Source organism: Saccostrea cucullata, unplaced genomic scaffold (assembly GCF_032062105.1).
Source record: "Saccostrea cucullata isolate Sc308-1 unplaced genomic scaffold, CSIRO_AGI_Scuc_v1 ctg3189, whole genome shotgun sequence".
Classification (NCBI taxonomy): Eukaryota; Metazoa; Mollusca; class Bivalvia; order Ostreida; family Ostreidae; genus Saccostrea; species Saccostrea cuccullata.
The window spans coordinates 64199-86298 of NW_026922683.1; the positions used below are offsets into that span (position 1 = coordinate 64199).

Here is a 22100-nt window from a genome sequence, read left to right on the forward strand (position 1 = left end):
GGTATATTCCCTTCATCACCATTGCTACACAAAGCACTAAAAACCGTAGGAAAAGTATTCAGAAGTTAGATCAAATGTTTAACCATTAACTGTCATTTAACACCTTTAAAACCCTATAGTCACCTGTAGATACACTGTAACCTAATCGGGTAGGTAATTTGATTAAGTGCTTATCAGAAAACGAAAAGCTTCACATATCAACTCTGCACCAAAACAAACATCAACCCAAATATGTGATGATATTAATAAAACATTGCGTCATTCCTACCAATCTGTACAAATCAAACGTGAACCATATCAATAAAACTTTGTGTAATCATTCCAACTAATAAAATATATTTTAAACGTGTACCATTTTAATCACAAGTTGTGTAATTCCGAACAATTGGGCACAATTAAAATTCCTTTAGCGATAAATAATGAGAAATCCGACCCCCATACGTACATATCTACCGTGTATCAAAACAATAAATAACTTTGGTAACACTGACCAACTCGGCACATATCAACGGTGCGCCAGATTAATAAACTTATAAAAACTCTGACTCAAAAAGTACATATCTACTGTGTACGAAACAAAACATATTTGGGTATACTGACCCAAAAGGTACGTATCTACTGTGTACCAAAACATATTTGGGTATACCGACCCAAAAGGTACATATCTACTGTGTACCAAAACAAATTTGGGTATACCGACCCAAAAGGTACATATTTACTGTGTACCAAAACAAATTTGGGTATACCGACCCAAAAGGTACATATTTACTGTGTACCAAAACATATTTGGGTATACTGACCCAAAAAGTACATATCCATTGTGTACCAAAAAAAACCTATTTGGGTAACTCTGACCCAACACCGGCGACATTATTACTGTGCAGTGAATTAATAAGCAGTTAGAATATAAAAATGCACCTCAAAATTGTACCTCTGACATTTATGTATTAAGACCTATTGACCTTATGAGAATAAGTAAACATTACAAAAGTTCAAGGAATGAAACCCTCTTTTTTAAACGTTCTCCATTCTAATCAATATGAAAGGAAGGCTTTTATCAAAAAGCCGCCTAAACTCTTTCAGATACCAGTATATAAATTACATCCACAAAAATGTTATTTCATAAGACCGCAATAAAAAAAAAATGTCACTATGAATGCTTTAAAAACATTGTTTGATACTAAATACCCGGATTTAATTAAGAATAAGAAATAATACCCGACTATTCACATGTTATCTCTGAAACACGTTAATTGAGCTTGCCTGTAGACATTGAAATTTGATTGGCTGAAAAAAGATAAACAGAGCAAATACACTGCTTACTATAAATATAATCAGAACATTACTCAGTGTTATATAGCCGAAAGTATTAATTTTCTCAAGAGCAATCGGCTGTGAAATATTATACGCCAATTAAATAATCTTATACTGGCCTCAATCATTTAGTCATTTGAATGACCGCATTTCGAATGCTTCTAAGGAACTTCCTCATGGGTTGGTCATGTGCGGGGGTGCAGCACAGATGGACGCCATCAGGACCCAAGAAACTTAAGACCTGACAGAATCCCCTGTGGCGCCAGTAGTGAATCCCAGACACCGATTCAGTCATGGACTCCAGCTGTGTATTCGTCTTCACTATGATATCATTAAAGTCCCGACAGGCTGCGAAAGGCAATCGTCGAAGTAATTGTCCGATTATTACCACCTTCACACCAACGCCATCACGCAGATATGTTGCAACAGATACAAGGTCTCTTGCTAGTTTTCCGGAACAAGTGAATTCACTGATATCATTTTCTCCGACCTGTAGAAATACTACATCGGGCTTGGAGGTTAAGTGAAACAGATCCCTTCTTGCACTAAAATGCTCTTGTGATTTACCCAGGTGGCGCAAACAGAGACCCCCTTTGCCCCGGAAATTCACATTAAAACTGTCATCCAATCTCAAATTATGAATCCCATGAGACAAACAAAATTCCTCCAATCGACGGATATAGGAATGTCCAATGATACACACATTAAGTCCAGACGCCATATTTCGGGGTACGACACCTCGCAACGTTATAAATAGCGTTAATTGCTGACCCCCAAAAATGTATAAATAATAATAACGATACTAATATTATCTCCAAAAATGAACTTACGAAGCACAGGCTTTTTAGCTTTTTCAGCGATCCAAGTGAATTAGATCTTCAAAATACACGTGCTTCGTGCACTGAATGGTCAGCTTGCGGGTGTCAAAATTCAAAGTGATGTAGCCACTTATCCGCACTGCTGATCACATGACCCTATCTCATTAACTCATTGGCTATTTACTAATTAACTTATGGTCAGCAGACATGGAGTTTACATGCATTATCTAACATCAAAAATGCTACGCACAATAAACTATACGCCTTTCATACATAAATTCAATTATCGTCATAATTGGTGTTTTAGTTTGCTTTGAAGGCAGCCTGAAATAAAAATGATTCATCTATTTCACCTTTGAATATCTTGACGCGTTTTCCTTGCATGGACGCTTTTTAAATTGTGAAAGAAATTTTTTTTCAATGCTAAATTTTGTTTGCGGTCGATTTGATGCTTTGCATGAATGTGATATTGCTTCTATATTGATTTTTTTTATTAAATGTTATAGGCACTTGAATTGTTGAGCATTACAAACCTGTGATGCAAGAGGAGGACAGAGTTATACAGGAGTTTTAGTCCTTCCGTGTTTTGATGCACACCAATAAAAATAACTGGCCCCTCTCAGATTCTTTACTGAATTTCATTAAAAATTACAGCCACCTGTATCCCAATTTGGCAAAGCTACAAGCTTTGTCTTGTTATCCCAGCATCAACTGCAGGTGTAAATTTATACACTTTACATAACTTAGTAGAAAATCCATTTTCTATTTCAATTTTTTTTTTTGCATGCATTGCAATCATAATTATTTTTTGTAGATTGTGAGAGAGGATTCAGTGCACTCAAGGAATAAAAAGTCAACTTAGAAACAGACTGAGTAACAAAGTTTTGAATTGTTTGATGTTATTGTCAACTAAGGGACCTGAACCTGAACATTTTAATTTTGAGGAAGCTGCAGCCATCTGGAAGATTTGTAGACTAAGACTTGTGGATGTTTGAGAAACCAATTCAATTAAATGTTATCATTTGTTATTGAATCCATGTATTAAAATGTGGAAAGTTTTAATATAATGAGATATAATTAGGATCTCATCGAAATGTGAAAGCGCTTCGCGCGCAGTCTGCAACACAGTAAAGTTCCAAATAATGGAGAACCATGGTATTCCTATGAAAAATTACTATAAAATTTCAAGATCCATTGTTAAAATAATAGATACCTAGCAAATTCAGAAGCTATCATAATAATCTTTCCTTAAATCCATTTATCATAATTTGTTTGAAATAAAAACCTTATAAAGTAAATTTATGACATAAATGTAATGAAACTGAATGATTTTGTTTCATTTTATTAGGTGACTGTCTACAGTCCAACCTGGTGCATAAGCAAGATATAGTTGAAAATGAAGAAGGAATGGCAATTGGCATTCACAATAAAGACATACGTGTATGAATATTAATTAAAAAAAACCGAACAACATGATCAAAGTGGTTACTATATGTTGTAACTCTATAATGTCATAAGTCAGATTGTATTAAATTGTTAATTCAAAGTAATTATCATAAATAAACAAGATGTGTTTGTGAAACAGACAAACAGACAGACAGGACAAAAACAATACACGCCCCGAATAAATTCGGGCTCATAAAAATTATTATGCTATGGTTAATTACACGTACACTTTGTGAAACAAAGTGCAATAGTTATGTTATGGCCAATGTTAAAGTTTTTCAAATGTTGGTCAAAGGTCACATGATCAAAAATGTCTGTACCAGTGGAAAGGTTTGTCTTAATGAACACTCATGTCAAGTTTCTTAAAGACTTATCCTTGACAGGGCAATAATTATGGGCTTGCCGCTAGGTTAAAGGTGACAATAGACAGACAGACAGAACAAAACAATATACCCCCGGAATCTTTCAATCTGCACGCATAAATATGAAGTGCAAGGCTAGACATACAACCTGTCTCGAATTTGACTTATGACAATTTACCATGAGTTCGTAAGGGTTATGTTTATTTAGTCAAATTCTTTCATATCCCAAGTCATATCTGATTGCAGAAAAATATAATTAACAGAACTTATAAAAAAAAGAATGGAGGCGTACAAGGCGAGGACAATCCCCCGCTCTGCGAAAAGACATTTCTCAATTCTAAAAGTTATATTTTTCAAAATTATATTGAATAATTGTTTATATCATCTTTTACACATGCATTTAATTCTGTATTTCATTGTTTTAATATTTTATTGATAATTTATTTTCACTCATTTTTTTAAGATATTTGAAAAAAAAAAAAGCTTCACGTATGATTCGAACTCTCTACATACCGCAGGGTTTGGTCCAAGAACGACCGCTTTAACCACTACGCTGCGAATTATATGCATTGTCGACGTCTGTCAGTGTGATTTAAATGAACGGGTTTATTGAGGCGTACATTTTTTCAGAAATTTTCGATTTTCATATAGAATGGGTTCAGATTCCATTTTTTGGACGAATGAAATATATTTCGCATTTACGTTTCCATCATTTAAGCGTTAACGAAGAATGGAGACTTGACCCATTCATGTTCAAAATTCATTTTTTATAGCTCTAGTAAACCCATTTTCCACTAAATATGCTTAACAGTCAACTTTGAAATAAAGATTATCAAATAAAAAGTCGTTCAGTAAAATAAAATGATAAAATGTTTTTAAGATGACATTACTGAGAACATGATTTTAGAGAAATATAACTTTTCTGTGAATTTTGAAAATTGAGAAATATTATGTCTCATAGCGGGGGATTGTCCACGCCTTATACGCCCTCTTTCTTTATCAATATACTGTGTTCATATGTATATAACATGATCAATTCAATATTCAGGTGTACCAAGTTCACAAGACACTGTCACAGGTAGTTTAACTAAAGACATAGATTTTGAGATTTCTTGTAAGTATTTGATACTGCCAGAAATCACTTACAGATAACAGTGACCCTGAACCAACAGCCACCACCTTGCCAGACTATCTTGACTTGAACACCTATATCTATATCCTTGAGAATGGAAATCAGGGCTGGTTTTCTGTTGCTCATATCATTAAGCATCTTCTTCCAACTCTGTCAGAGCAATTTCCAAACCTTCAAGAGATCTTCTTAAAAGCGGACAATGCTGGATGGTACCACTATACACTTCTCATTTTATTTGTCAGTCACAATTTCTGCAAATTTCCTATTACCATCAACGAGTTCAACTTCAGTGAAGCTCAATCCGGTAAAGATCTTTGTGACAGTAAAAATGGTTCCTGTCGAATGCATGTGGTCAGATATCTGGAAGAAGGAAATGATGTTCTGTGTGCCTCAGACTTAAAGAGAGCTTCAGAAAGCAATCATGGATTGAAAGGAACTAATGCCTGTGTTATCTCCATTGACAATACAGAGGAACAGAAAATAAAATCCAAAATCCCTCAAATTAGCCTTCTGAACAACTTCATATTTAATGTGGATTCGATAATTTGGAGAAAGGCATACCAGGTTGGTTGTGGAAGACGCATTGAGACAAATCCATTGAAAGATCAACATCTTGATGTGAGAGAATTGACGGGTTTCCAGGTACATGTACTTGTTATAATTACAAATCTATATAAATATATAATCACTTTTTGTATGGATATATTCAAATTATATCAAAAAAAGTTTTTTTTTTTTTAAATTCAATACAATATACAATAGAAATGCTTTTCTTTTAAATAAATATTATTAATGGATTATGGATTTTTCTAGTATAGGTTTTAGGAGAATTTCCCATCACATGCAGTTGTTACTGAACAAGTTTGTGTGAGGGAGTTAAAACCGCAACATCTAGATTGCCGAAACATGCTTTGACCGATTAAAAATATAAGAGCTCTGTACAATCTTCTTCTCATATGTGTAAAACGGTGATGTACGTATAAAAATTATTGTTTTTTCGGATGATTTTTAAATCTTAACCACTTATACATTTAAAACACTTTACTATCACCAACTTCCCTTACTTCTGCAGCAATATACTTTCATCACCTGCATACGGAGTTTATATATCTCTGATGATTCGATACGCAAGAGCATGCTCTACGTATGAACAATTTCTAAAACGAGGTAAATTATTGACAAACAATTGATCAGGTCCAGTCCAAAGACTATTTCTACCTACGTAGCTATTAATAGCTACCTAGGTATTTAAAGCTACCCAAAGTAGCTATTTTTACCTACTTTCTGCTGTACATGCATTTTCTGGCCAAATGCAAGAACGGCGCAACATGGTAAGCACAAAATTTCTTGATACAGTCACACTGATGATAAATATGACAAAAATTTGGTGAAAAAATGAAAACTTCGTATATTTTCAATTTTGCATAGAAACTAATGTAAAATCGCCGATTTAGGAAGTAATCATTTTTTGGCCAAAATTTTGTCATATTCATCATTAGTGTGACCGTATCAAAAAATATGGCATTCACCATGTTGCGCCGTTTGGTCTTTTGGTCGCAAAATGCAAAAATTATATAAAGTAGGTAAAAATAGCTACTTTTGGTAGCTTTAAATACCTAGGTAGCTATTAATAGCTACGTAGGTAGAAATAGTCTTTGGACTGGACCTGTTGATCAAAAAATAATATCAGCAGTCTCGTTTAATGTCATCGTTTCGTAAGTTCTATGGTCGATACAATGACCTTGTCAGCAAAAACAATTTATCATTGAGTCAAATGCTGACTGACGTTTTTCATACTAATTGTTAGTCCATTATTTATACACTGAATTGAATACGGATTTTTCCGTTATTTCCCGATCATGACGGGGAGCTCACGGCGGGTGTGACCGGTCAGCAGGGGATGCTTACTCCTTCATGGCACCTGATCCCACCTTTGATGTTTTGGAGATGTGTTTGCTCTGCTCCTATTTTGTTTTGTTTTATGGACTTTGATATTGGATACTGTTCGTTGTCTCCATATCCTTCATTACAAGAACAAGTACAGGTTATAATTTGCTAACCAAGAAAAATAATGTTAACGTGTAGGTGTAAGTCTAACTAAAAGTTTACATGTACAAGTGAGTTTGCTAAACCTCTCTAATATTCGAACAATACATGGATTTAATTTAAAAAAAACGTCATGTTTATCGGTTTATTAGACAGCTTTAGTTACGCGAATACTGCTTACGTGTACGTGTAACCTACGCATACACGTATGAAAAGTCAATTTTATGTATAAAATTTTGCATTAAGTTACAGGTATGACCGGATGTACTTGTAGCAGACGTAAACACACTGTAACCACAGCCAAAAATGTGTGAGTTCAGGTAAGTAAAAACACAAGAGAAATGAAAAAGGTAAAGTTTGAAATCTGGTGTATATAGTTTTTGTCGTGTCCGTCTGTCTGTCTCTCTTACTGTTTGTTTGACCGCAAAAACTTTAACCTTGTGAAAATTCCATCAAAAGTTGTGTTGATGCACAGCGAACAGGGGCATACACATTTGTTTTTCCAGTTTCGGTTCTGTAAATACTAGTATGATGAAAATATTTGTTGCATATTATGATATTACAGAGTTTTCAGGAGCCTCAATTAGGAACTTGCAACGAACATACTTCTTTATATCTTTAATATTTATACTGTTCTTCTGTCAGTTGGTTTTGTTCTTTTTGAGCATAAAGTGCACTTAAAGTAGACATATTTCTGTCCAGGCATTACATCATAATAAGAATCTGCAATATAAGAGATAAAAGGAAGCTAAAAATATGTACATAATGATATCTGCTTAACTCTATGTATAGTAAACAGTTAAAATCAGTAATATCATAGCTACATGTATAAAATTAAAAGTAGTATTTTGTTTTAAAATAATTAATAACGATGTGTGACAGCCAGGGCACGATTTATGGCTTGTTTTTTTCATTAAAAAAACTCATTTTTACCGCCCCCCCCCCAAAAAAAAATTAATTGCATTATGGATATCACATAGATCTACAGGCAGTAAGAAGCAATTTCAGTTGGGGTGGGGTAGGGGGCACAAAAATACAACCAAAAATTCAAACATTCTTTGAAAAGAAGAAAAAGTCATCAGACATTATTAAGTCCCACAGCATTTCTGTACCATTTTCTATATTGGCAAAAAAACAATATTTAGGTGTTCCCTGCATACTGATTCTTTATTTCATTTGTGCAGCTAAACATGCTAAAAGCCAAAAAGTGGAGTGTAAACCATATACATGATCATTCATCATGTTCATGTACAATAAACTTATAAAGATACTTCTAGTATTCTGTTCCCTTATTCCCTTAATTATTTAGATTTGTAAGATTAGTGACAACACTCTAAAAAAAATGCTCATTGTGGCAATGAAATGCTCGCATTTTATAACAGTGTCAGATTAAGGTCAGACGACACGTTCCTTAATTATATATTACTTTTTCCAGGAATTTGTTTTTGATTTACTGCTACTTTGACAAGCTTGCTTGCAAAAAATTAGGGTACATTACCAGGCATTTGTGCAAGATACCAGAAGATGGAATTTCCTATATAATCCTATTGAAAATCACTTGAATTGCTGATATTACAATTTTTGGTACACACATATATATATTTATTCTAAATTGTAAGCATTTTCAAAATAAGAATAAATAATATTCACTGAATTTGGTATATTATCAGGCTATTGAAAATTTGAAAAATAATTATCATTTTTCATGAGTTTCAACCTGTCCTTGAGCTATCTCTCTTTATGAAAAAGACAAAATAGGCTGTTGTCAAGAACAATTTTTATTCACATCCCTGTTCAATATAATAAAGGAATCAAATGTTATTGCATTCAAATATATATAAATGCACATACCATAAGAAAATATGACTGATTTACAATACAATGTGTTGTATTCAAAAATTCATTTCAAATTCATAAAATACTGTTGAAGAGAAGAAATAATTCTAGAATTTGTAGTAACTCGCACTTTACCCGTTGCATGTTTGTCAGACAATACACACTTTATTCCATTTACTGCATCTCTCTGATGGGCAAGACAAAGATGCTGAAAATGCAGGCCAGATGATGCAACTTTGTTTGCAGTGAATTTTGACAATATATTGCTGTCTACAAGATGTTGTAAAGAACATAAATTTCTGCTGGTCAAATCTGCAAAAGAGTTGTTTTCAAAAACAAACTGAGTGGTAAAACTATGTTTGAGGATCATAACAGAAGAAGCTTTTACACATAACATCAGTTCTTGTAAGGTCTGAGCATCAGACAAAGCATCATGGGCATTATAATGCCTACTACATATGTCTTTAGCAAGATCTGTCAGCTTGTGGGATTTTCTACCTGGGATGAATTCCCTACATAATGGCAAGTGTCGGTAAATCCAATAAAGAAGTCACTGGCACACAGTCCCATGGAATGAAATAAACGCACAATGACTCTGGAATCAAACACTGCATTGTGAGCAACCAATATAATGTTTGTAAATTGCTTCATCCAATCAATAAATGACTGAAAAGCTTCCTCGGTTGTCTTACTGCGAACTTGGTGTCCATTCTTGTACATGATGTTGTCTCTGATGGCTAGTCCAGTCACGGCTGTAGCGGAAGCAGAGATTGGTTTTGTTGGAGGAGTGACATATTGGGAAAAGGTTTTATCATCAGTACAAACTCCAATCTGTGTTGCTTCACAATCTTTATCTGAAAAAGAAAACATGAAATAAATATTAGAAGTCAAATGCATTTTTTTGTCATCAATTCACCACATTATGATTCAGGCACACTTTTTACATGGAAATGCATATATGATGATATTTACCGAGACCTGTTGTTTCTAAGTCAAAGTATACAAATGTATGCTGCCCAGCTGCTTTGGGTGTTGGAATGGGTTTGATGAGAGGAGGGGGTATTTCTGTTATGCTGTTGTCTACGTTATTGTTGATGTCGGCATCAGTTTCATATGTGATCCCCTCTTTCACTGCTGATGATTCTTGACTTTTCTTGCTCTCGGCTTTTTTCAATGCTCTTCTTTTCTTGTACTCTTCTGTATCTTCTTTGTCTTTCTTTCTTTTCAAGTCTGTTTTCATGGCAATTGTGCCGGTCACTTTTCCAGGTGAAAGAAACAATTTCTCATTTACCTGAAATGAAAAAGCTTCAAAATTTTATTTCTGATACATGTACATGTAATCTTATTTACCTAAAGTTCAAGCTATAATATATCAAGTAAAACTTCTAAATATAGTATTTCACAAAACAATACTGTGGCTATTATCACAACTTGATGTAGAACGTGTATTTGAAAAGAAAATTCATAATTTCAATAAACATTATTTTCCAATTCACCTGTAATATATACTGATGACCCAAATTTTTTTGTGCAACCGCTGCAGCTACTCTAAAATCGTTGCTCTCTGAGCCAGAGTAGAATGTTGATTTAGGAGTCTTGCTTGCCACAGTATTATTGAAACTTTCATTGGGTGCTTCCTAAATCCACCAATCTATCAGCCTGTGAAATGTAAAAGTCAACTATGGATGTCAGATCAACTTTCGGTCCTTCATCGGAAAGATAGCGGTGGTATGGCAACTGAAGGGGTTTGTAAGTTATTGGTGATGATAGATACCCACACCAAGATCCACACAAGCTGTGATCACCAAATACATGTTTGGTTATGGCCTCCAAGTTCTTCCTCATACCATCTACATCATGTTGATTTTGGCTGACACAATATCTGAAGCACTTTGATAAGTGACTTATTGTCTTAGGATTTAGTTCCTTATAGTTTTTTTCACTTTTTCAGATCATACAATTTGTTCGTGAACTGTTTCAGTGTGTGATTTTTGTCACTTTGTTTCTTCAAAGCTGGGTTTACCTCAGTACGTGCCCTTGCTATGGTGGTAGTATCCATCATGATAGTTCCGACATGCGCATCCTTTTCTCCTAGATCTTTTAGCATTCCAATGCACATGTCTGGCTCCATAGCTTTGGAACTCCCCGTCCAGTTTTTACGACAGTCATGAGTTGATGGAGTCTTCCCCGTTTTTTCTGCACTATGACATATTCTGCAGTATCCGTTGCGTGTTGCAAAATGTACAATTTTGCCAGTTTCTCTACCTATCATCGCTGCATGACCTACAAATATGAACTTACATATGAATTTCACAGTGATATATATTTCCTTTGTCAAACATGTGAAATAATGTATAAAGTCTTTGACTTTGTATTATTTGGATACATTATCTCATATCTTTCAATAGAACCTAGCTACCCGATAAACTTGAAAAAGAACGCCCTGATCCTCTCTTCTGCCATCCGCCATCAAATGATACCATCAACTCATCATTATTACTACAATACAATATGCATATCATCAGGATAAATCTTATTAATAAATTAGATTGAGTTCGGCTAGAGTCGCCACCCTAAAATTACATGAAATGCAAATGAACGTATCATTTTCAATGATAATTTACTTTATATTTTTATGTGTAATCCTATTGAATATGCCCGTTTATGTATATGCACAGTATTCAGTGTATATAATTGATGAAGTATTATCTGCAATTTCATTTTATGCCTTTGTGATGTTTACGAAACCTTTTACGTACGACTTGACTTTTGTTTTCGTTATGTCGGCAAGAGCTGAGCATGTTGTCTTACTTCATTTGCAGTGATTTATGCAGTTCCATAGTGTAAGTTGTATACTTAAATGCTTTAATTGTGTAAACTTATGTAATAGATCATTATTCTAAGGTGTATAAGAATGCATACTGTGTTAAGATGCACAATTTCTTGATTTGTCGGTTGGCCGACATGACCTATTTTCTGCATAGTGCGCAGATTTGTGTATTGCGATGTTTGCAATTGAAATGTTGTATATGCATACAATATCACACTGTATTATGTCGATATGAATCGAATCTATCTTTTTCTATGTAATTGATGTGAAATCAAAGTATTTAGTATGTAGTAATTGAACGAAACATGATGCACGTGGTTGCTAATTGATTTAAAAAGTATGGAACACAGTTGTGATCTTTATTACATAAGATATTAGAAAGCTATGGAAACACATTATGGTTATAATTGAAAATTCTGAATTATTTTGTCATTATTATTGCATTTTATTGATTTATTGTAAACTGATTGTTTGTTTTGTTTTGATTTTAGCTTTTTACTAATAAAGAAATGGGATACAGTGTGTTCTAGTGAATTCGTCCCATAACAGTAAAAAGACTGGATCAGCATTCAGCACACTGCAGCGATGGATCCAGATGATCCAACACATGAGGCCATGGGTCGCCCAAAGAGAAAAACAAAACTTACCTTTGTCGGAAAGGAACTATTTGAACAAACAGTGACAAGTTTCTGGAATAAACAGAAAAAACTCAGAAGGAAATTGGAAGAGGAAATGAAAGAAAAGGCTTCACATTCAAAAGAGTCTTATGTTCTACAGAGAGACAGAATTGGCAGACTGATGTTGGAGTATCGTGATCTTCATGAAGATTTCATGGCTTTCCTAGAACGATCAAACTCAGATGAGAGCTACAGAGAAAAGGCATTACAAGACTTACTAATGCGTTCACTGGAAGACAAGGTGAATGACTTTATGCACGAATTAGATGCAATGAGGAAATCGTTTGTTGACTACACTCCGAAACAAATCCAGGTCAAAACGGAACCAAGAGTGAGTCCTACTCAACCAAAGGTTATTCCAGATAATACATCTGCTCGCTCCCAAAGGACTTCACATTCATCTCGTAGTTCATCTCACAGCATCTCATTAGCTCAACAACGTATGGAAACTGAGGAGGCAAAGGCGAAATTAGAGTACACACAGAGAGAAGCCAAACTTAGGAAGGAACAGGCATCTATTCAAGTTGATTTGGAGGTTCTTGGAGCCCAAAGAGATGCTGCAGTAGCTGAAGCCAAATTACGCGCATTGGAAAATATGCAAGATTGCATATCAATCTCATCACAGTCTATAGTCGGACCAGTTCTGGAGAGGGAGGACCCTATGAAGCGAACCAGAAGATATGTTGAGGAAATTCACCAACAGCCAGTCGAGTCCACAAGGATGCTTTCACCATGTCGTGCACTTGATCCATTTGAACCAAAACACAGCGAGTTTACAAGTTTTCTTCTTAAGAAAGAACTAATGATTAACAAACTAGTGAACTTTGACGATAAACCTGAGAATTTCTTGGCATGGAAAACTACTTTCAAGTCCGTAATACAGGAAGCCTCCGTATCACCGGCAGAGGAACTAGACCTACTTATAAGGTGGCTGGGACCAGAATCAAGAGAACACGCAAGAAGGGTGAAGGCCACAACACCATAACCCAGTAAGGGGTTGTGAGGCCCTTTGGAGAAGACTTCATGAGAGATACGGTTCGCCAGAATTAGTTGAGTCTGCAATACGGCTAAAATTGGCCAAATTTCCGAGGTTGGGGAACAACGACATGAAAAAGTTGTATGACTTGTCAGACCTACTTTGCGAAATAAAATCGCTAAAGGATGACCCCAAACAAGGACCTCTCTTCGCATACTTTGACACTTCTGTAGGAGTTCTTCCTATTTTACAAAAACTTACGTACAGTTTGCAGTCCAAGTGGACCACAAAGGCATCTAAATACAAACTGCTACATAATGTGTCATATCCACCGTTTGAAATATTTTGTGACTTTATTGAAGAATCTGCAAGGATGCTAAATGACCCAGGATTAGTGACCAAGCCAGACAATCCTAATTATAAACCACAGCAGCAAAAATCGCGGTCAGCAAGGAACCTTCTCAGTGAAGAAGACAGGTGTCACAGAAACTACAGGCTGTTCTAGTGTCCAGAAAAAGTGTCCAATTCATGGAATGGGTCACACTTTAAATGAGTGCAAGGCATTCCGAAAGAAGTCGATTCGTGAACGCAAACAGTTTCTTAGGGAACAAAATCTGTGCTATAAATGCTGCGAATCTGACACTCATGTATTCAAATCTTGTAATGTAAGTGTTAAATGTACAGAGTGCGGAAGTGTGCATCACCCCACAGCCCTCCACAGGCCTCCAGACAGCCAGGCAACCCCTGAGCAGAATGGCGGGGAGCGCATTCTCAAAGGAGGAGAACAGATTCTATCAAAATGTACCGCCGTATGCGGAGCCCATTTCCAAGGACGCTCATGTGCGAAAGCGGTCCTAGTGAACGTCTATCCGAAGGATGACCCGGAGAAGTGCTTGACTCTATATGCACTAATAGACGATCAGAGCAATGTTACCCCAAAGCCTGAACTCTTTGACTTTATGGGTGTACCAAATTCCCAAGCCCATTTCTTCACACTAACATCCTGTGCCGGACGTGTACAGAAAAGCGGTCGACGGATATCTAACCTAATGGTTGCGACAATGGATGGGTCTGTGCTAATGGAGATGCCAACAATCACCGAATGTGACGAGATCCCTAACGAAAAACATGAAATACCCACCTTCGAGGTAATAAAACACCATGCGCATCTGAAGGACTTACCTCTACCACCCATAGATCCGTGCGCTGAGATTTTGGTTTTAATTGGTAGAGATCTGTTGGAAGCTCATCATGTTCAATCTCAGAGACTAGGACCAAAGAACTCACCTTTCGCTCTACAGCTTAGACTGGGTTGGGTTGTGATTGGAGACGTATGTCTCAACAGGGCACACAGGCCTTCAAACGTTAGTGTTTATAAGACAAATGTTATAACTAGTGAAAGGCAGTCCATTTTCCAACCATGTCCGAACAAGTTTCATCTCACTGAGGACGACACATCTAACCATGAGGACATTGGAGCCCATGTCTTCAAAAGAAAAGCAGATGACGATCAGGTCGGTCTGTCTCTTGAAGATCATCAGTTTATTAAAATCATGGATGAAGGGTTTGTGAAAGATGAGGATGGACGGTGGAAGGCTCCACTTCCCTTTAGATCTCCAAGACCTCAGCTGCAGAATAACAGACTTCAAGCCCTGAAACGTGCCCAGGTGTTGGACAGTGATCTGAAAAGGAATCCTATTAAGAGAGAACACATGATTACCTTCATGAAATCTATCACAGAGAGTGGTGCATTAGAGGTCGCTCCACCAGTTCCACAAGGAAAAGAGTGTTGGTTTTTGCCTCTTTTCGGAGTGTACCATCCCAGGAAACCAGACAGGATACGTGGAGTGTTTGATTCTTCGGTGAAGTTTGAGGGTCTATCCCTTAACAATGTGCTTCTCTCAGGACCAAATATGACCAATGACTTATTAGGTGTTCTGTTGAGATTCCGCATGAACAAAGTCGCTATCATGGCAGACATTGAGAAAATGTTCTATTCATTCCTCGTAAGAGAAGAAGATAGAGACTTCTTGAGGTTCTTTTGGTATAAGAACAATGACACAGAGGAAGATTTAATGGAGTATCGGATGAAGGTTCACGTGTTTGGAAACACACCATCCCCAGCCGTCGCAACCTACGGTCTAAGAAAAACTGTAGAAGATCAGGACGAAGATGTAAGAAAATATGTGATCAGGAATTTCTATGTGGACGACGGACTTATCTCCCTACCTACAAGTGCCGAAGCTATTGACCTTTTAAGGAGAACTCAAAGTGCATTAAAGAAAGCTAACATCAGACTGCATAAGATCGTATCCAACGATGTGGAAGTCATGGAAGCTTTCCCATCAGAGGACTTGGAAAAGAACTTGATGGCACTGGACATCGGATCAGACGACTTACCTGTCCAGCAAAGTCTAGGTCTGGCATGGGACATAAATGCGGACAGCTTCACCTACAACACACACATTCCAGTAAAGCCATTCACAAAGAGAGGACTGCTTTCTGTCATCAACAGCTTGTTTGACCCTCTTGGCTTCATTGCGCCCATTGTGATACATGGCAGGATCCTGTACAGAGAGATGGGTGAACATAACAGCAGCTGGGATGATCTGCTTCCTGAAGGTCGGGAGAAAGAGTGGCTACAATGGAAAGACTCCCTTCACAGTCTAGAAGGTTTACACATTCCGAGAATGTTCACTCCACTTTCCTTAAGCTGTGCTGATTTGAAGGAATTGCATGTCTTTTCTGACGCTTCCGAGAAGGCGATATCAGCTGTAGTGTACTTGCGAACAGTTAGCAGTTCAGGTGACATTCAGGTTGGATTCATCATCGGAAAGTCGAAGATAGCTCCACTTCAGTCCACAACAATTCCACGTCTTGAACTATATGCGGCTGTTTTAGGCACAGAATTAGTCCAGATTGTGATTATACACTTAGATATTGAACCAGATTCTGCTACTTACTATACAGACAGCAAAGTGGTGCTAGGGTACCTGAACAATCACACTCGCAGATTCTATAACTACGTCTCTAATCGGGTTAGTGTCATACACAGAAGATCTAAACCTCAGCAATGGAGTTTTGTACCGACTTCACAAAATCCAGCAGACATAGGAACAAGATGTTTGACATCTGTGGAGCAGCTAGCTGAGAGTGATTGGCTTCGAGGACCGCCTCTACTAAGGTCTCCTCAACCCGATGAAGAAATACTTACCTTTCGATTGATTTCTCCAGACATGGATAAAGAGATACGCCCAGAAGTCAATGTGAAGAAAACTGAAATACACACACCATTGGTGACACGATTTGAACACTTCTCCACTTGGAAAAGTTTAGTTCGAGCCATTACAAATCTGAAGAAAATCTGCAAGTTGAGGAAAGGAAACATCAACTCACCATCACAAAGTGTCAAGGACACTCAGGAAGCAGAACTATTCATCATACGGACGGTCCAAGCATTCTTCTATGAGGAAGAAATCAAACTAATCAGAGACAGTAAATTGTTGCCCTCATCGAGCAGCATCTTGAATTTACATCCGTTCTTAGATGACCAGGACATTTTGCGTGTTGGAGGACGTCTCAACCAAGCTCCTTTGTCCTTTGATGAGAAGAACCCCATCATCTTGCCCGCAAAGTCTCATGTTGCAAAACTTATTGTGACTCATTTACATGAGAAAGTGTACCACCAAGGGAGGCTTATTACAGAGGGCAAAGTGAGATCAAGTGGTTTTTGGATTGTTGGATGCAAGAAACTGGTCAATTCTATCATACGCAAGTGTGTTGTGTGTAAAAAACTTAGAGGGAAGTTGGAGTGTCAACGCATGAGTGACTTACCGGCAGACCGTGTCACACCAGGACCACCTTTCTCTGCCATAGGAGTCGATGTTTTTGGCCCATGGTCTATAGTCGCACGCAAGACTAGAGGAGGATTATCACACAGCAAGAGATGGGCTGTTCTCTTTTCCTGCCTAACTTCGAGAGCTATCCACATAGAGGTGATAGAAGAGATGAGTGCCTAACTTTGTAGGTGCTCTAGACGTCATTCAAGCAGAGGCAATATATACAGAAAAGGGACCACTAAAAGATTACCTGCATGACAATAAAATAACATGGACATTCAACCCACCCCATGCTTCGCACAGAGGAGGATCTTGGGAGCGAATGATCGGGATCTCTAGGAAGATACTCGATTCCATGTTACTTAACCCTAATATGAAGCAGTTATCCCATGAAGTATTGTGTACGTTCATGTGTGAGGTGTGCGCTATCGTGAACTCTAGACCAATCTGTTCTGTGTCGTGTGATCCTGACAATCCGTACGTCATCAGTCCGTCAATGCTACTTACCCAGAAAAGTTTCCCTGACGTTCTTCCAAAGGATTCATCGGACATCAAGGAAATATATAAAGCGCAGTGGAAACATGTGCAACATCTTTCTGATACCTTCTGGAAGAGATGGAAGGATGGATATTTGCAACATCTCCAGCATAGGACAAAGTGGCAGTCTGAACATCCGGATATAAAAGTAGGGGATGTGGTACTGTTACGTGAAAAGGAGTTACACCGTGGACAGTGGCCTATGGGTCTAATCGTTCAAGTTTTCAAGAGTGATAGTGATCAAAAAGTCAGAACTGTTCAAGTTCGTGTTGTCAGAGATGGCAAGGACACTACATACATTAGACCAATTACAGAGTTGGTACTGTTAATTGATTGACTTAAACTCAATTGTTCATTCTTACAGTCATCTATGATGTAACGTGATATTTGTTTTTATTTTTTTTATATATGTTGTATGTTTGAGTTAAGTAATATCCTTAGGATATTAGGCGGGGAGTGTGATGTTTACGAAACCTTTTACGTACGACTTTACTTTTGTTTTCGTTATGTCGGCAAGAGCTGAGCATGTTGTCTTACTTCATTTGCAGTGATTTATGCAGTTCCATAGTGTAAGTTGTATACTTAAATGCTTTAATTGTGTAAACTTATGTAATAGATCATTATTCTAAGGTGCATAAGAATGCATACTGTGTTAAGATGCACAATTTCTTGATTTGTCGGTTGGCCGACATGACCTATTTTCTGCATAGTGCGCAGATTTGTGTATTGCGATGTTTGCAATTGAAATGTTGTATATGCATACAATATCACACTGTATTATGTCGATATGAATCGAATCTATCTTTTTCTATGTAATCAAGTATTTAGTATGTAGTAATTGAACGAAACATGATGCACGTGGTTGCTAATTGATTTAAAAAGTATGGAACACAGTTGTGATCTTTATTACATAAGATATTAGAAAGCTATGGAAACACATTATGGTTATAATTGAAAATTCTGAATTATTTTGTCATTATTATTGCATTTTATTGATTTATTGTAAACTGATTGTTTGTTTTGTTTTGATTTTAGCTTTTTACTAATAAAGAAATGGGATACAGTGTGTTCTAGTGAATTCGTCCCATAACAGCCTTAGATTAGACATATCATAAATTATGAAATAATCCTTCAATATAGGCATCAGTTTTATACTAATTTTGAAATACAATTGCTTTTCTAAAGAAATAATTTTGCAATCATGGTATAATTTATGTTGTGTACCTAGAAGATTCTCTCTCTGTAGTAACCACAGAATCACAACTTTGCCTTGCAACATCTTCTACGGCTTTACCAGCTTCTCTCTCTCTTTAGATTTCGAAGTTGTGTGAGAAAGAGGTAGAATATTCAATACACTCAAGAGCATGGATACCTTTGTCTCCCCTATGCCTGCATGTAGCATTCCTACAAAAACAAATACTTGTGTAAGTAATATGACAGTAAATATATATTTCCTTTTATCAGATATGATAATTATACCTATGACAGAGATCTCATATACACCTAAAACAAGCTTTGTGTTTACATCAAATGCTCTGCTGGCATGGTCATCCAATTGGGAGTGTCTCTTTCCAATTGGAACAGAAGTCACTTTGTTGCACTTTTTACAATTTATTCGAAGTAATGAACCAAGTCCAAATCTCACTTCACCACAAATATCAGTTAATTTCAAGGGATGTCTACAAAAGTTACAGCCCTCAATGAGTTTGTTCACAACATATCCTAATTCTATTACACGTCTTCCTGTGAACCATCAGGGTTCGACACTAACTTTTTTATGCATTAGTCCAGCCGGACTAGTGACCTATAACTTTTATTAGTCCGCAGGTAATTTTATTAGTCCGCCAAAAATAGAGAAATAATTGTTTAAATATAAATGTTATAAGTTGTATAGTGTTTTTATTATAGTGATTCTTTGTCAAAGATTCCTGGAAATCACGGGATTTGCGAGTCTCTTCATACTCCCGATCTTTTTTCTCAATACTAACGTCTAACTTTCGCTTCTTAACATTGTCAGTATCCAGTTTAAAAAAGTCTGACATCTTCTTCTGTTTCTCAATTGCGGCATGTGTCAAACTACTAAATCATGATCACTGAAACACTTACCATAATTTTAATCATTCAACTATGCAAATAAGCGTCTTTTTGATCAGGACTTTTGACCTCCCGCCATGCATAAAGAGATAAAAATACATTTGGGGTTTTCCAGCAAAATGTCGCGAATCGAACATTGATAATTTTTCATACAAGCAGTAATTTTAATTACTAGTAGTCCGATCGGACTGACTAGGCGCAGATTTTATTAGTCCGACCTAAAATTTGTTAGTCTGAGACTAACGGACTAACGTTAGTGTCGAACCATTGTAAACAGATTACAAATTTATCTCCAATTGCAAAAGAGCGCAAAAAGGGACATAATCAAATATAATTTCGGTAAAAATTGGAAATCTTTATTACGAGGAGATACAAAAAAATTTACTTGAGGAACGTGTCGTCAGACCTTAATATTTTCAAAGCCGTCCGAATTACCTCAAACGTAAACAAACGATCTACATACTTAAACTAGGCCTATAGTAAACTGCTCACCTTACCATTGTATGAAAATTTTGATTAGCAGTTAGCAAAATAATTGTGGTGAACATAACTAATCACTGTTTTTTTGTAATTGGTTAGAGACTGAATTACATTTTTTTCTTCATGAATCGCATGCAACTTCATGAACTTAGCCACAGTGGATCAGTAGTCACATATTACGGGGGAAATGTAACTTACCTTATAAATCTGGGATTTCTTTTAGTTTCGGTAAATGCACTGTTCATCCTGCTGATATGAAGCATGTTCTATTAATTACAGGTTAATCTGTTGTTTGCTTTCCTCGACCTGCAAGCTGCATCTTCTAGAATTGCGGGCTATTTTTAGAACTGGGATTTTCCAAAATCATAAATGTTTCGTTTAATTTGCTTCTCGAAGATAATATTCAGCTACAGACACAACATATACCTTTTTATTAAATATTTTCATGTTTTCTTCATTATGTTATCTATATTTACTCCGCTTTCACTCCAAATTTAACCGTTAATTGTTGAATCCGGAAAACAGCGATTTTCTAAAATTAAAAATTAAAGTATGGCGCCACATCTCGCCCAAAATTAAAATTAGTCACAATGTTTCTATACGTTCTTTCATTTATTTTTATGCAGAGAGTTATTTGGGCGAAGCGTATCGCCCATATAAATTTTGACAACGAAGTACAAAAATTCCATTAAATCAGGTAAATTTGAGGCACCATGCCCGGTTTTAACATTTACATTACGCACGTGAGGCTTCCCCGGCAAAAATCAAATGCAGAATTTCACAAATACACATTGAGAGTTGTAAAATTAGGGTATTACTATTTTTCTATAGTGAAGTTTATTTTTTCAAAAATCACAGGGCCGCATTTTGTACTTCGTGAACTAAGTTCTTTCTGTGAAATTCCTTTAAAACGCTACTACTCCTACACTTTTGGTCAGATTTTCATATAACTTGGCACACAAGTAGACTATACTAAGATATATAAATTATTGCATCGGTTTTGGATTTCGATGAATGGTGTTGCCATGGTTACTAAAAATAGAAATTTCTGTGAAATTTCTCTTAAAACGCTACTCCTCCTTCAGTTCTGGTCGGATTTCAATATAATGTAACGTGTGACCTAATTTAAGGGTTCGTTTTCAGGAGATGCAGGGTCTTAATATTACCCAAATATATTAACTTTTCCTCTGGCTCTATCTGAACCTATAATTGATACAGGGAATCAATATTATATACAACAATGATTATTTGTTATTTTCAGGGGATACTTGTCCTTGTTTTTTTTAATTTAAACAGCGGGATACAATTTAGGTTCTTTGTAACCGGGTACCATGACTAGGCTACTTGCACCTGGTTCCGTAACCTAGTTCCTATTGAAATGAGCACTCGGAGCTTCACCCTTACTCAGGATTACTACACCTTGTGCTTCAGTTCAGTTCCTTGGTTAAATACACACCGGTGCTCTGTACCCTAGCCTTACTTATCTTTCTTTTACCCTTTTAAATACCTCTAATTTTATTATTACCTTTAACCTTCTATTCAGCTTCTCGCTTCTTCTACGGGTTTCAGAACGCCCGAAACTGCGTCTGCAGCCTTTTATATAACAAAGGCCTATACCATTCAAACGGGGGTGAACAGCCTCCTGGACTGTTTCATTAGTCCAGGTCACACTAACGTTTGAATGGTATAGGCCCATTGCCTTATTCATTACTC

General features: G+C 36.5%; 1 protein-coding gene across 1 annotated transcript; it reads right to left on the reverse strand.

Annotated features, from left to right (window-relative positions):
- Nucleotides 1-1362: 1362 nt before the first annotated feature.
- LOC134262209 (uncharacterized) lies at nucleotides 1363-2328 on the reverse strand. The gene has a single exon (XM_062744593.1). It carries the CDS (start codon nucleotides 2033-2035, stop codon nucleotides 1439-1441), a length of 597 nt encoding a protein of 198 aa, XP_062600577.1. The 5' UTR covers nucleotides 2036-2328; the 3' UTR covers nucleotides 1363-1438.
- Nucleotides 2329-22100: the final 19772 nt, after the last annotated feature.

What these genes read in the sequence shown, in the direction of transcription:
- LOC134262209 (XM_062744593.1), bottom strand. Translation starts at nt 2,035, where the DNA reads ATGGCGTCTGGACTTAATGTGTGTATCATTGGACATTCCTATATCCGT.